At 55.8% G+C, this 13396-nt stretch overlaps 1 protein-coding gene across 1 annotated transcript in view; it reads left to right on the forward strand.

Moving 5' to 3' along the window:
* The window catches only part of LOC310917489 (uncharacterized protein), a gene marked incomplete at both ends in the record, with an annotated part of 83875 nt that overhangs the window by 59415 nt on the left and 11064 nt on the right, over positions 1-13396 (forward strand). Inside the window, 26 exons of the mRNA XM_083875786.1 lie at positions 363-416; positions 1529-1573; positions 1834-1887; positions 1974-2018; positions 2515-2568; positions 3431-3475; positions 3956-4009; positions 4825-4869; positions 5439-5492; positions 5834-5941; positions 7002-7055; positions 7230-7283; positions 7466-7510; positions 8039-8092; positions 8946-8990; positions 9556-9609; positions 10422-10475; positions 11027-11080; positions 11241-11294; positions 11549-11602; positions 11782-11826; positions 12049-12093; positions 12440-12547; positions 12804-12857; positions 13058-13111; positions 13282-13335. Coding sequence (XP_083731912.1) covers positions 363-416; positions 1529-1573; positions 1834-1887; positions 1974-2018; positions 2515-2568; positions 3431-3475; positions 3956-4009; positions 4825-4869; positions 5439-5492; positions 5834-5941; positions 7002-7055; positions 7230-7283; positions 7466-7510; positions 8039-8092; positions 8946-8990; positions 9556-9609; positions 10422-10475; positions 11027-11080; positions 11241-11294; positions 11549-11602; positions 11782-11826; positions 12049-12093; positions 12440-12547; positions 12804-12857; positions 13058-13111; positions 13282-13335 — 1440 coding nt within the window. The remainder of the gene's footprint in view (positions 1-362; positions 417-1528; positions 1574-1833; positions 1888-1973; positions 2019-2514; positions 2569-3430; positions 3476-3955; positions 4010-4824; positions 4870-5438; positions 5493-5833; positions 5942-7001; positions 7056-7229; positions 7284-7465; positions 7511-8038; positions 8093-8945; positions 8991-9555; positions 9610-10421; positions 10476-11026; positions 11081-11240; positions 11295-11548; positions 11603-11781; positions 11827-12048; positions 12094-12439; positions 12548-12803; positions 12858-13057; positions 13112-13281; positions 13336-13396) is intronic.

Genomic DNA, 13396 nt, shown 5'->3' on the forward strand with positions numbered 1-13396 from the left:
AACTTTCCCATCTCCAGATAAATGTAGCTTCCTTATCTCAGTCTGTTCCTCTCTACAGCTTTCTCATTTACTGCTTTTATAATGTGGATTTTTTAAATCTTCTGTGTTCAGAAGGGGGGGGAGACTTCCCCTCCTCCCTCTTCTTCCTAAAAAACCTTACATTTTAACTACTGTTTTTAAAATATTGATTCGTGTTTCAATTTCATCAGCACGAATCAATACCCATTTATCACCCCTTCACTAGAAAGAGGTGACAGGCCAGATGTGACTCTGCCCACAAACCCTCTGTGCTGTCCCTGCCAGGGAGGGGACAATGGCAGTGCCACCTCCGGGTGCTGACACCTCATTCCCTTCTCTCGCAGGGGATGGTGGGGCTGAAGGGGGTCATGGGCTTCCAGGGCCCTGCAGGGCCAGAGGTGAGTGAATTCCCCTTCTCTGTTGTTGTAGTTTGAAAGCAAAATGAGTGAGAGGCTCCAAGTCAGAAATACAATTTAATAAGAAGAAAAGGGAAAAAGGTAAAATAAAATAAAATAAATGCAATAACACAAAGGAGCACTGACAGAGTCAGAACACAGCCTGAGCAGGGGGGTGGGAGCAGTCCAGGTGAGGGGCTCTTCCTGAAGCAGTGATCCCACAGAAAGGTCTGGGAGCTCTGCTCCTCTGGGAATCCAGTGGCTCAGGGCTGCTTGTCCTGTCCCAAATCCCAGATTCTCTCCAGGTGGGAATGCTTGGCTCCTCCCCCTGGGCATTGGGAGCATCTCCCAATGGGATGAGGAGTCGTGCAGTGGCTCCTTGATGGCCCATTAAACAGAGAGAGCTCCTGGAGGGAGTTCCCTGTGAGTCCTGGGCAAGGCATTGATGGGCCATGAGCAGAAGAGCCCAAAGGAGGGGCCTGGGAAAACACTGCCCCACCTGGTTCCAACAGCTCATGGGGATGGGGATGGAATAAATACTTTGTGTACATCCTACACCACAACTCAGGACATCAGTGCCACCCCAAAGGGCTGCATCCAGAATTTTCCCATCCCTGCTCTGGCTGGGAATGAAAAGAAATGAAGAGAAAGGAAGATAAATGAAGAAAAAGGAAGAGAAATAAAGAGAAATTAGCCTTCTTTTTTTTTTTTTTTTTTTTTTTTTTTTTTTTTTTTTTTTTTTTTTTTTTTGGTGCCCTCCTGCCTGTTGGGATTTATTTTAGGTGGCCACCTCCAGCTGAGATGAATCCCAGGCTGGCAGCACCCGGTTTTTCCCAGGCTGCTCTCAGCATGTGGATAGCTCAGTGCTCCCACACAACTGGAGGAGACAATCCTGTCCAGGAAAGGGTTGGAAAAGGATTTGAAAGGAAAATTGAAGTGGTTTGGTGGTGGTTCTCCAGCATGAAAGGGAGCTGGGGTTGGTCAGCAAATGTCTGAGGAGGTATCAAGGAGCTGATGTGAAGAAAGGTGAAAAATGATGTGAAGGAAAAGGGGGATTTGGGATGAAGGAGATAATAAAACAAACAAACAAGGCTTTTTTTTCTCTCCTGCTGCAGGGAGAAGGTGGCTCAGTGGGTCCCCCGGGCCCTGCTGGTCCCATGGTGAGTCTCAGGGGTTTGATACAAATGGAAATTCAGAGCAGCACCTTTTCCTTCCCAGCTCATCCCTTGTCCTAATTCCCACCTAAAACCGCTGCATTGGGTTCAAACCATCCCCAGTAGCTGGGCGGGGGAGGACTGCAAAATGACCAGTGGTGTTAACACTTCCCAGTAAAGCTCTCCAGCAGCCCCATAGCCCGGGGATGCTCAGAAATCCCTGTCCCACCTCCCCTGCGGGGGCTGAGCGGGGTCTGCCCTTGCAGGGGGAGCCGGGCCGGGCGGGACCCGCGGGATGCCGAGGCATCAATGGCTCTCAGGTGAGTGTGTCACTGTCCCCAGCCCTTGTCACCCGGGATGTGGCTCTGGCTGTGCTCTCACCAGCCCTGCCCTGCTCTCTCCGCAGGGGGAATTGGGTCCTCCTGGCGTGCCCGGCCCCCGCGGCCCCAAGGTAGGTGATCCCTGGTTTGGGGATGAGGATGGGGGCTCGGCCAGCCTGGAGTGGTCTGCTCCAGCTGGGATGTGATCTTGACACACCCCAAGGGTTGGGGCAGGGGTGGGAATCCTCTCTGCACCTCTCAGTGTGCCCTGAGCTGGGAATTCCTGAGCTCCTCGGGAGCTGGGAATTGCCAGGAGAGGTTTTGGTGATCCCGACCCACCCCAAACGCTGCAAGTGTTGGGGCAGGGGAGGGAATTCTTGCTGTACCCCTCAGTGTGCCCTAAACTGGGAATTCCTGAGCTCCTCAGGGGCTGGGAATGGCAAGGAGAGATTTTACCCTGCAGGGATGTGATCCCGACACACCCCAAGGGTTGGGTCAGGGGTGGGAATCCTTTCTGCACCCCTCAGTGTGCCCTGAGCTGGGAATTCCTGAGCTCCTCGGGAGCTGGGAATTGCCAGGAGAGGTTTTATCCTGCAGGATTTGATGCTCACCCTGTCCCCTCTGCAGGGACCCCAGGGCTTGCAGGGCAGGCGTGGCCCCCCCGGCCCCAGGGGCTCTCAGGTGAGTGGGGGCTGGCCTGGGGTGGGTGTATCCCCCAGTTCTCTTCCAGGAGCTGCTGGGATTTGTCCCCTGTGGGTTTCTTATCTTTGTTTCTTGTGTTAGAGCCGGAATTAGGTGTTTTGTGTTTGGACTCTGATGTTTATTAATTCTTGTCTATGTCACAGTCTCATGAGCTGTGAGCTCTGGCTAACAAAGTGAAAAATGGCTCTGTCTCTAACTCTTTCCAAGGGCTTTTAAGCACGAATTGTCCAATTATGAAATGACACCTGAATTATTTTTACTTTTAACCCAATAACCAACCACCCGTGGCCCATAATGCAGATTTTTCTATCCAATTACAAAACACCACCCAGACCATGAAGAAGAAGGTGAAAAAGAAGGACTGGCCTCTGCCCTAAAACTTCCATCTTGCTTTATATATATTACTATATCCTAAACCCTTAAACTCTAAGTTTTCCACCCTGTGAGATCACACACTTCTATCCAAACTCCACACCCACAATCCCAGTGCTGTCACTCAATTTTGGGAGCCTTTTCCAAGACCTCAGGTCAATGCAGTGTTTTCTTGGGGGGTCAGTGCCTGTCAGCACAGAAAGTCTGGAATTCTCAGTGCCCAGGGTTCCAGCAGGCCCCCATGTACTTTGGAAGTGGATGCAAAATCCTGGACTTTGGGGGTCCTTGTGGCCCCCCAGGAGGGGGTGGGTGGGAAGGGCTGTGTCCCCTGGTGGGGACATCACTGTCCCCGAGGTGTGAGGCAGCTCCTGGGCAGGTTCCTGTGGGCTGGGGTCTCACCCACAGAGCAGGACAGGGAGAGGCACATCCCTCCTCTTCCCAACATCCATCTCTGCCTTTGTTTTCCCAGGGTCCAGCAGGGCTGGAGGGATCCACTGGTCCCAAAGGAGACACAGTAAGAGAGTTTTTCTGGACCGTGGTGGGGATGAAGCCCAGGTTGGAGGGTTTTCCCTTCAGGGACCTGAGCTATGGGGTCGAGAGGGTCCCTGTTCCTGTTTTGGGAAGGGAGAGGGGGCAGCACCTCCAGCTGACCTCCCAAATGCCACCTGGAGGTCCCTGGTCCCCCTGGGGAGGGAACATGGAAGGGCTGGGAGCCCTCCTCACTCTGGGACAGGGACAGGAGCCAGGGCACGGCTGGAGCTGGGCCAGGGCAGGCTCAGGCTGCAGAGCAGGGAAAGGCTCTTCCCCAGAGGTGCTGGCACTGCCCAGGCTCCCCAGGGAATGGGCACAGAGCTCCAGGAGCCTTTGGACAGCACTGCCAGGGGTGCCCAGGGGGGGATTGTTGGGAGGTCTGGGCAGGGACAGGGGCTGGATTGATGATCCTGTGGGTCCCTCCAGCACAGAACAGTCTGAGATTCCAGGATTCCTCTTGCAGGGTACAGAAGGTGCCCCTGGGGTGAGGGGACAGCTGGGACAGGAGGGCCCTGGGGTAAGTGCATGGGAAGGGGGTGGTTGGGTTTGGGGTGTTCTCATCCTCCCCCTCACAGCCCCACAAAGTCCTGCAGGGAATGCCCACCTTCCCACAGGGCTGATGGAGGTGCCAACCACGTCCCTGTGCCCACACTCATCATCCCCAAAGCTCCTCTGCCCCTCCTGCTTTCAGACCCCTCTATTTTTCTTCTTTCCCTGTGGATTCCTCAGCAGAGATGGCCCAGCCCTGCAGATCCCTTCCCTGGGGCACCTTTTCCCCAAAGGGGTTTGGGTGCTCAGCTGCCCTTTCCAAAGGCTTGGGACAGCCTGACCTTCCTCCTGCCTGGCCCAGGCCCTGGGACCCCAACCCAGAGCCTGGGATGGGATGAGGGATGTGGGATGGGGTGAGGGGTGCAGGGTGGGATGTGGGGGGTGCATTTTGGACCCAAACAAGAACCTCATCCTCATCTTAGGGGCAGCCTTGGGAGGGTTTGTGCATCTTCTGGTCCCTTTTTGGGGAACAAACCCCACTGGGGCATCACAGGAGCAACTCTGCAGAGCCAAACTGGTGCCTCCCATATCCCATATCCCACATCCCATATCCATATCCCATATCCATATCCCATATCCTGTACCCCATATCCCACATCCCATATCCATATCCCATATCCTATATCCCACATCCCATATCCATATCCCACATCCCATATCCCACATCCCATATCCCATATCCCATGCCAGTGCTGTGGGAGGGTTGTCACCTCCAGGAGCACAAGCAATACTTCCCATTGTGTTTTCCTTTTTAAATTTGCATTCTTTTCTCTCTCTCTGAAGGGTTTTCTTGGCCTGCCAGGTCCCAAAGGCCCCCAGGGAGAGCGGGTGAGTGATGGCACCCATGGGATCCCTGCTTGGGAAGCAGGAGAGCCGTGGCAGAGCAGCCCAAAGCTGCAGCTCCGTGTTCTTTCCCTGTGCTTGGACTTGGTGTTGGAATAGGGGGCAGCTGGAGCTGTTTGGGAGGACAGAGCTGAGCTTGGGCTCTTTTTGCTGTAATAAGAGGAGCTTTCAGACTTGGGAGTGTCCTAAGGGATGTCCTCAGTGTCCCAAGCCTTTGGGAGGCTCAGGGAAATGGGAATGCTTTGGCCTGAGTTAAGGAACACAGCAGTGAGGGTGAGACACTTGTTTTGGTGGCACCAGAGATGCCACCACCAGCTGGGAGATGACACTGGCACTGAAATGGGGTGCTGGGGTTGGTTTGGGGGGATTGAACTCCAAATCCCCACCACGAGGAACAGACCCAGCAGGTCCCTGCTCCCAGCTCAGAAAGGCCCATCCAGAGGAAACTCCTGACTGGAACAGGGCAAAATTCCCTTTATTTGGTGCCAGAATCAGATCACAGCTCACACAAGGGTTTCTCAGTGTAACCCCCACTGCTGCTGCTCTTCTTGCAGGGCTGCCGAGGTCCAGATGGAGCCAAGGGAGATTTGGGAGCCAAAGGAGCCAAGGTACCCATTCCCAGGCTCCCTGCATTGTCCAGATGTGCTTTACCCAGCTGTGGGTGGGTCGCTGTGGAGGACCCTGGGCCCCTGTTGGGTTTTGGGGACTGTGACCACCAGGCTGCTCATTTTGTGCTGATCCCACCCACCCCATCCATCCCTCACTGCTCCATCTCGCTTTGGCTGTTTAAAAAAAATGTATTTTCCCCTTTCCTGGTGCCCCAGGGATGCTGGGGGAGGAGGGTTTGGGGTGCTCATCCCTGCCAGGGATGATTCCAGGGCAATTCCCGCCCGTGGATCAGGGAATTGCTGTCCCTGCTTGGTGACATTCTGTGCTTTATTCCTGCCAGGGCCCACGAGGAGCACAAGGAGCCAAGGGCCCTGCAGGGAGCCGGGGCCAGGGGGGGCTGCAGGGCTTCCCTGGCCCCCGAGGGGCAGAGGGGCCACGGGGACCTGATGTGAGTGCCACTGCTGGGGGACACAGGTGTGACCTGTGTGACAGCCTGGGGACAGCCCTGAGGGGGGCAGGCACTGCTGATTGATGAGATCCCTCCTATGGGAGACACAGTCTCTCCTGTTAAAGACAGTGTCAGCCATGGGGAGCTTGTCCCAGAGCCTTTGGGGCTGCAGGTGCCCCCAGCACCCAAACCCAGCTTTGCTCTGCCTGCTCCACACCTCCTCATCCCAAAATTCACTGCTGGCTTCACTGGGGCCAGAGGATTCCCAGCCCGAGCAGCTCTGCAGGATCACACTGAGTCCCTGCTCTGGGTCAGCTCCTCTGGTCAGCAGCTTTTGGGAGCAGAGGGTTTGTGGATTGCTCATTTTGTGCCCCTCTCTCTGACTCCTGCCAAGCTCTCTGCTCCTGGAGCTGTGCTGGCAGCCCTGGAGAGCTTTGGGAATGCTTTATCCCTGCAGTGTGTGCTCTGGGAGTGCTGTCTGGGTGACTGAAGCCACCTCCAGATCCGTGCGTGAGCTGGGAGCTGAGGCCAGGCTGGCTGCTGTCATTCCCAGCTTCTCAGGAAAAGGAGGATTATTTTCCCACCCACCTTTCCAGTCTGCAGGGGATGCCCTCCCACTGCCAAGGCTTTTGGGATTCCTTCCTGGATCTGCTCTTTCGCTCTTCAGGATAAATAACAACTCCTCCCACCTCTCCAGGAGCTGGGGAAGCAGCAGGAATTATTTTCCTGCCTTGTCCATCCTCCCAGGCAGCACTGCTGGAGCAGGCAGGAGCTTTGGCCTTGGAATTACCTTTAATTCATCCACCAGGAAACAAAAATATCCAACTGTGTCACTTTGGGCCACACCAAACTGTTGAGATTTTTTCTTTCTGCTCAGTTTTTTAACCCTGGGGGATGGGGGAAGTCCCCACTCCCCCCAAAGCTGAACTGGTGACATTAATTAATGTCACCTCTGGTCACGCTTGCAGAGTTTTTCCCTCCACCAGCAGCAGGCTGGTGACTCCCCCGGGGATCAGAGGCTGTGTTTTCCCTGGGTGATCCCTCCCCTCTCTCCTGGCAGGGGGAAGAAGGTCAGATTGGCCCTGCAGGGCTGAACAGCAGCGAGGGACCCAAGGTCAGCACACAGAATTTGCTGCTTTCACCACTTCCCTGCATGGAAAATAGGGATGTGCCCACCCTGTTGGGGTCCCAGCACCCAGGGACACCATCCTGGGGAGGGTCTGCAGCCTCCGCATGGCACCCCCTGATAGATTTGCAATGCCTGTGTTTTTCTTTGTGTGGATTTTAGGGATGCCAAGGACCTGATGGCCCCAAGGGAACCCCAGGACCACGGGGAGCCCGGGTAACTGGAATTTGGGGCTGGATCTTTGGCTCTGGGGGATTGAAACCTTGGATTGAGACATCCCTTGCTTGGCTTGGGATGTGCTGGAGCAGAGCACATCCTTCAGGAACAAGGATTTCCCTCCAGCTCTGCAGTTCTGCCGCTGGCAGATGGATGAGTTTGTGATTCCTGGTGTTTTCCAGGGCCGTGTGGGGCAGCGTGGGCTGGTTGGAGTCCCTGGACTGCCCGTGAGTAGAGGATATTCCCCATCCCTCTGCTGCCATGGGGAGCTGTCAGCTCTGGGATGTAGGAACAACAATCCTGGGATGTAGGGCCAGAGCAGAGGGTTGGGAATTTGCACAGGAAATTCAGGGATGAGCAGCTCAGGCTGTGGCACATTGAATTTGACCAAACACCTGCCCAACGCCACGACTTCTTCAGGAACGCTGAGCACAGAAAATTCCAGGAAAGAACTTTCTAAGGAAGCTCTGTTATTCGGAGCTGTGGCTGGTGAAGGAGACAGGAATAAATAGCTGGGATAGAAGGAGGGAAAACCCAGCTGAGGTGGGAATGGCTCCCCTCCCACAAGGATGTCATTTCCCATCCCTGTGGAGCTGCAGGAACTGTGTGGGATGAGCTGTGCACTGGGGGATCCACAGCTCCACACACGCCAGGCAGTGCCACTGCTGATGTCCCACACTGTCACCCTGTGGGGACAGCTCTGGGGCTGGAGGAGCCCTTGGTGGGGCCACCCTGAGACAAAACTCTCCTTGCAGGGCTCACGGGGCGTGCCGGGAGCGGAGGGCGCAGAAGGAAAGCCTGGTACACAGGTTCCCATCCTACATCTGTACTTGGCTGGGGACAGGGGCTGGAGTGTGTGCACAGGGGCAGCTGAGCCATGGGGGCCCTTCCCAACCTCCCGTCCCATGGCCATGTGCGACAAATCCCACCATGGGGACACTTCCCAACCTCATCCCTGTGGCTGTGTGGGACAAGACCTTGGTACCATCAGTGGGGACCCTTCCCAACTTAATCCCTGTGGTTGTGTGGGACAAGACCTTGATACCATCTATGGAGACACTTCCCAACCTCATCCCTGTGGCTTTGTGGGACAAGACCTTGGTACCATCCATGGGGACACTTCCCAACCTCCCATCCCATGGCCATGTGGGACAAAACCCATCATGGGGACACTTTCCAATCCCATCCCTGTGGCTGTGTGGGACAAGACCTAGATATCATCAGTGGGGACACTTCCCAACCTCCAATCCCATGGCCATGTGGGACAAAACCTTGATACCATCCATGGGGACCCTTCCCAACCTCCAATCTCTGTGGCTGTGTGGGACAAAATCTTGGTACCATCCATGGGGACCCTTTCCAACCTCCAATCTCTGTGGTTTTGTGGGACAAAACTTTGATACCATCCATGAGGACCCTTCCCAACCTCCAATCTCTGTGGCTGTGTGGGACAAAATCTTGGTATCATCCATGGGGACACTTCCAAACCTCCAATCTCATGGCCATATGAGATAAAACCTTGATACCATCAGTGGGGACACTTCCCAACCTCCTATCCCTGTGGTTGTGTGGACAAGACCTTTATACCATGCACTTTGCCATGATGGTGACTGGGAGAGGCTGTTCTGCCTCCTCATCCTCACCCTCATCCTCATCCTGCAGGGCCACCCAGGGATCGTGGGCAGCCCAGGCAGGAGGGGACCATTGGTGAGTGGAGCTGATTTCTGCCCTTCCATCCCTCTGCTTCATTTTATCCCTTTGGGAATGTGCCTCCAAAGGGTGTCCATGGGATGGGGTGGAGCAAGGGGGCTCCTCTGGGAATGCTGCTGAGGGGAAAAGGATTGGGAACAGAGCAATGGGATTTGAACAGATCCAGCAAAAAGACTGGGGCTGGCAGCAGGTTTTCCCTTCTGCAGGATTCCATATATTTATCTTCACTCTGAAATTAAAAAAAAAAAAATTAAACAATAAAAAAAACAGGTGTCTCCCTCAAAAGAGAGGATGAAAGCTGGGTCAGAGACACACCTGAGTGCTGCCAGCACCACACTGAGTGTCTGGGAGCAGAGTGGCTGTTGTGTCTGTCCACACACAGTGTCCTCAGTGATTCCATGAGGAATCCAGGAGCTGGATTTTAAAGAAAATCCCCAGTGCTGCCTTTACCAAGCTGGGCCCTTCACATCTATGCTTTGGGTGGGGCTCAAACCCAGGGCTGAGTCCCTCCATCCTCCTCTCCTGCCTTCCCTCCATGGCTCCTCTGCTCCCTTTCCTGCAGGGATTTGCTGGTTTGCCAGGGAGCCGTGGCCATGCTGGAACTCCTGGATCCATAGTAAGGAAAAAAAAAAAAAGAAATGTTCCTCTGCATGAACTGTGTGTTTTTCTAGGTGGGATGTCAGTGGGGCTGGTGCTGCTGGTGGGGAATGTGGGACTTTTCCTTGGGAATCAGGGCATCTGTAGGACCTGATCTTACCTGGTTGATAAAAGACATTAAAAAGCCTCAGTGGTGCTGAGGCTGGGGAAGAGCAGAATCATTCCCCCAAGGAATCAGCCTGCTCCAGGAACTGTGCAGCCTCCCTGAGCCCAGCAGGGAATAGCAGCTCATGGAAACCCGCCATGGCTGGGCAGGAGGTGGCTCTGGGTCCTGGGAGGGGATCCCAGTGGGAGAGGTTGGCACAGGCTCAGGGAGGAGGGGGCTGGCACTGCCCAGGCTCCCCAGGGAATGGGCACAGAGCTTCAGGAGCCTTTGGACAGCACTGCCAGGGGTGCCCAGGGGGGGATTGTTGGGGGGTCTGGGCAGGGACAGGGGCTGGATTCTGGTCCTGGTGGGTCCATTCCAGCTCAATGATCTGGGATGGAGACCTGGAACAGCTCCTGCAGCTGGAACAGCTCCTCCCTGAGAGCCTGCACTCAGCTGGGCATGGTGAAGGTGTTGAGAGTGAGGATTGTCACCTTCCCTGGTGACAGCCCTGCCAGCCCCAGGGCTGGAGCCACCAGGAGCAGCCACAGTGGCCGAGTTTGTCCCCTGTGGCCCCTGCTGGCCCCAGGTGACCCCTGGCCAGGAGCTCGGGGGCAGCACTGAGGGATTGGTGGGCTCGTATCCTCTCGGCCTTTGGTGACACCTCCTCCCCAATAATCCCAAAGGGCTCTCCAGGAAAGCCTGGACCTGATGGAGACCCGGGTTTCTTGGGCCCAAAGGTGAGAGCTGGGGTTTGGGGGGCTGGCTGGGGGAGTGATGGGGATGAACAGCCCCCAGAGGCTCTGGGGGTCCCATGGACTCAGCCCAAGGACTCCTCAGATCCTGTGGGATCACTGAGGAAGGGAAGGGAGGGTGCCTGACTCCATCCCAGGAGTGAGGGTTTGTCATTATTGATTAGGAACAGTGGTAGTAATGACACACAGACTGCTGTTCTGCAGTCAGAGAGAGAGAAGAGATCTTTATTTTCCACCACCCTTTACATAGACAGTTCTGAGAAACAAACACTACTGGACACTCAGAACAACACCCCTTGACTGTTTTTCCCAAGTAAACAACAAATTAGAAAAAACATCACCTGCTAACAGTTTTCCACCTTAACGGTTTTTCACCTTCCAAGGATTGTTTTTGATTCCTCCTCACCATTTCTCAGCCCAGTGTGAGAAAATTACGTGACTTGATTTCACACAGACTCAGACTCTACTGTGGCTGCCTGATCTCTCACTTTCAGCATCCACAGGGGCTTTGCTCATTCCCTTGTTTTCCCTGGCAGGGGCTGCCCGGGAAGCCTGGCTTGGAGGGGCCACAAGGACCTGTGGGCTCCCATGTGAGTGATGGGGCTGCCCAGGGAGGGGACACGGCTGGGAGGAGGCTGCAGCAGCCTCACCATCCTCCCAGGGCTCCTGCCTTTCCCTCAGCCACCTCCTCCCAAAAATACAGAAGTGCCAGGCAGCCCCAGCTGCCTCCTAACCCCGAGCTCTTCCCAGGGATATCCAGGACCTGCTGGAGACCGCGGGAGGTTGGGACGCAGGGGAGACAAGGTAGGGATGGGACACCCACCCCAGCACTGGGAGCGTTTTTGGGATGAGTTTTGAGCCCAGTGGATGGATTTGGAGGTGCCCACAGTCCTCATCAGCCATGGTGGATCTGTGAACCATTGGCACTCCAGCACCTCCTCAACCCCAACACTAGATTGTTCTAAGGGCTGGTTTTTGTTTGTTTTGTTGTGCTTTTAAAAGAGGTTTTTTGCATTAAAACACACAGAGAAAAGGAATTTTTTCTTGCCTCCTAACAGGGAGAACGGGGAGCTCAAGGTCCACCAGGATTTCCAGGAAAAGCTGGTCCAAAGGTAAGTGCTGTTTGCTGCTGCTCTGGGCAGCTCCAGCCCCCTGGAAAGCACCAGGCAAATTCTCTCTGCTGGGCTGGGAATGGGGAAAATAGGAAATCTTTGCCATGGGGAACTTTTGCAGTTCAGCTGGGAGGGGGCTCAGCCAGGGCTGTGTCACTGATGCTGCTCTTGTCCCCCAGGCCCTGCCAGGTCCGCCAGGTCCTCGTGGTGCTCCTGGCTCCCAGGTAGGGCTCTCCTGGCAGCACGGATCCATCCCAAACCCCATTTTGGGAGCAGGCAGGACCCTGGTCCCACTCCCTGCTGGCTGGGCTCTGTCCTGATGCAGCACAGGCACTGCTGAGATGGTCCCAAGACATGAGGATTTCTCTGAGCAAAGCCTCACCCTGCTCCCATCTCCCTGGTCCCCCATTCCATGGAGACACTGCTGAATATCCCTCTTTTCCCAGGGCAGAACAGGTGACCCAGGTCCTCGAGGGCTCCCAGGGCTGCCTGTAAGTGCAGAGCTGCACCTTGCTGGGCTGGGGTGATGTCCCACAGGGTGGACATTGGTGTCCACTCCAGGCCAGTTCCATCCCTGGGGTGGCTGTGGGGCAGGGAACACCCCAAACCCCGTGTGGGTGTGTGGTGACAGCAATGTGGGTGTGTGGTGACAGCAATGTGGGGTGTGGGGACAGCAATGTGGGGTGTGGGGACAGCAATGTCCTACGCCTGCAGGGATGGGGACTGGAGCAGGTGGCACCTTTGGACCCTGAGGTGACCAAAGCCACGTGGATTTCCCTGAGTTTATCCTGCCAGAGCTGTGTTTTGGGGGGCCTGAGGGGCTTTTTGGCCTTGCAGGGTGTTCCTGGCACGAGAGGGCAGGATGGCATTCCAGGGAAGCCTGGCTTGGGTGGAGAAAGAGGCGCTCCTGGAGCAGCTGGTGCTGCTGGCCCCGCTGGGTACCCGGTGAGTGCTGCTGGGGCCCCTCCACTGATCCTCTCACGAGCACAGGGATTAAGGGTTTTGCTGCAGCAGCACCTTTGGGGAGCTCCCTGAAGCACCTGCAGGGAGGGAAGGAAAAGGGGACTGGAGGAGCTGGAGGATGGAGTCTCTTCCCGTGGTGATGTGGGGGGTGTCAGGACATCCCAGACCCTGCTCAGGAGCTGCAAAATCTCCTGAGTTTGGGCCAAACCTCTCTGCTGATGTGGGTGTTTGTTCTCAGGGCCGGGAAGGTCCAAGTGGACGTGAAGGGCCTGCAGGGATGAGAGGAGAGAAGGTGAGGACACAGGACAGGATTTGGTTTCTCTGGGAGCTGCCCAGAGCCTCAGGCTGACCCCACTGACCTCCCCAGGGCTGTGGGGGCCAGCACTGCTCCCAGTTTGGCCCCATCCCTGTGGGGCAGGGATTTACCTCTCAGGGAGCTGCAGGGACAGAGAAGCACCACGGCTGCTTGTCCTGACTTTGTGTCCTCTGCAGGGCGAGGTGGGAGATCCTGGGACAGCCGGAGTCCGTGGGCTGGACGGGGAACAGGTACCACAGCTGGGAACTGTGTCCCCACCCCTGGGGCTGCTCCAGCCTCCACAGCTCCCTGCTCCAAGGATGGGGAAGGACAAGAGGAGGCTGCTGATCCTTAAAAAAGCCAGCAGGTTAAAGCTGGGACAAGGAGCTGTGCTAGGGCTGGGCTTTTCTTCCCTCTGCAGGGAGCACCAGGACTGCCAGGAGCAGAGGGTCAGCCGGGGCCCAAGGGTGAGCAGGTGGGTGCTGGGGGTCCTTCTGGGCTCACCCCACTCCTGTAGGATCACACAGGCACCACCT

This window comes from Zosterops lateralis, assembly GCF_965231275.1.
Source record: "Zosterops lateralis genome assembly, chromosome: 20".
NCBI classification, from domain to species: Eukaryota; Metazoa; Chordata; class Aves; order Passeriformes; family Zosteropidae; genus Zosterops; species Zosterops lateralis.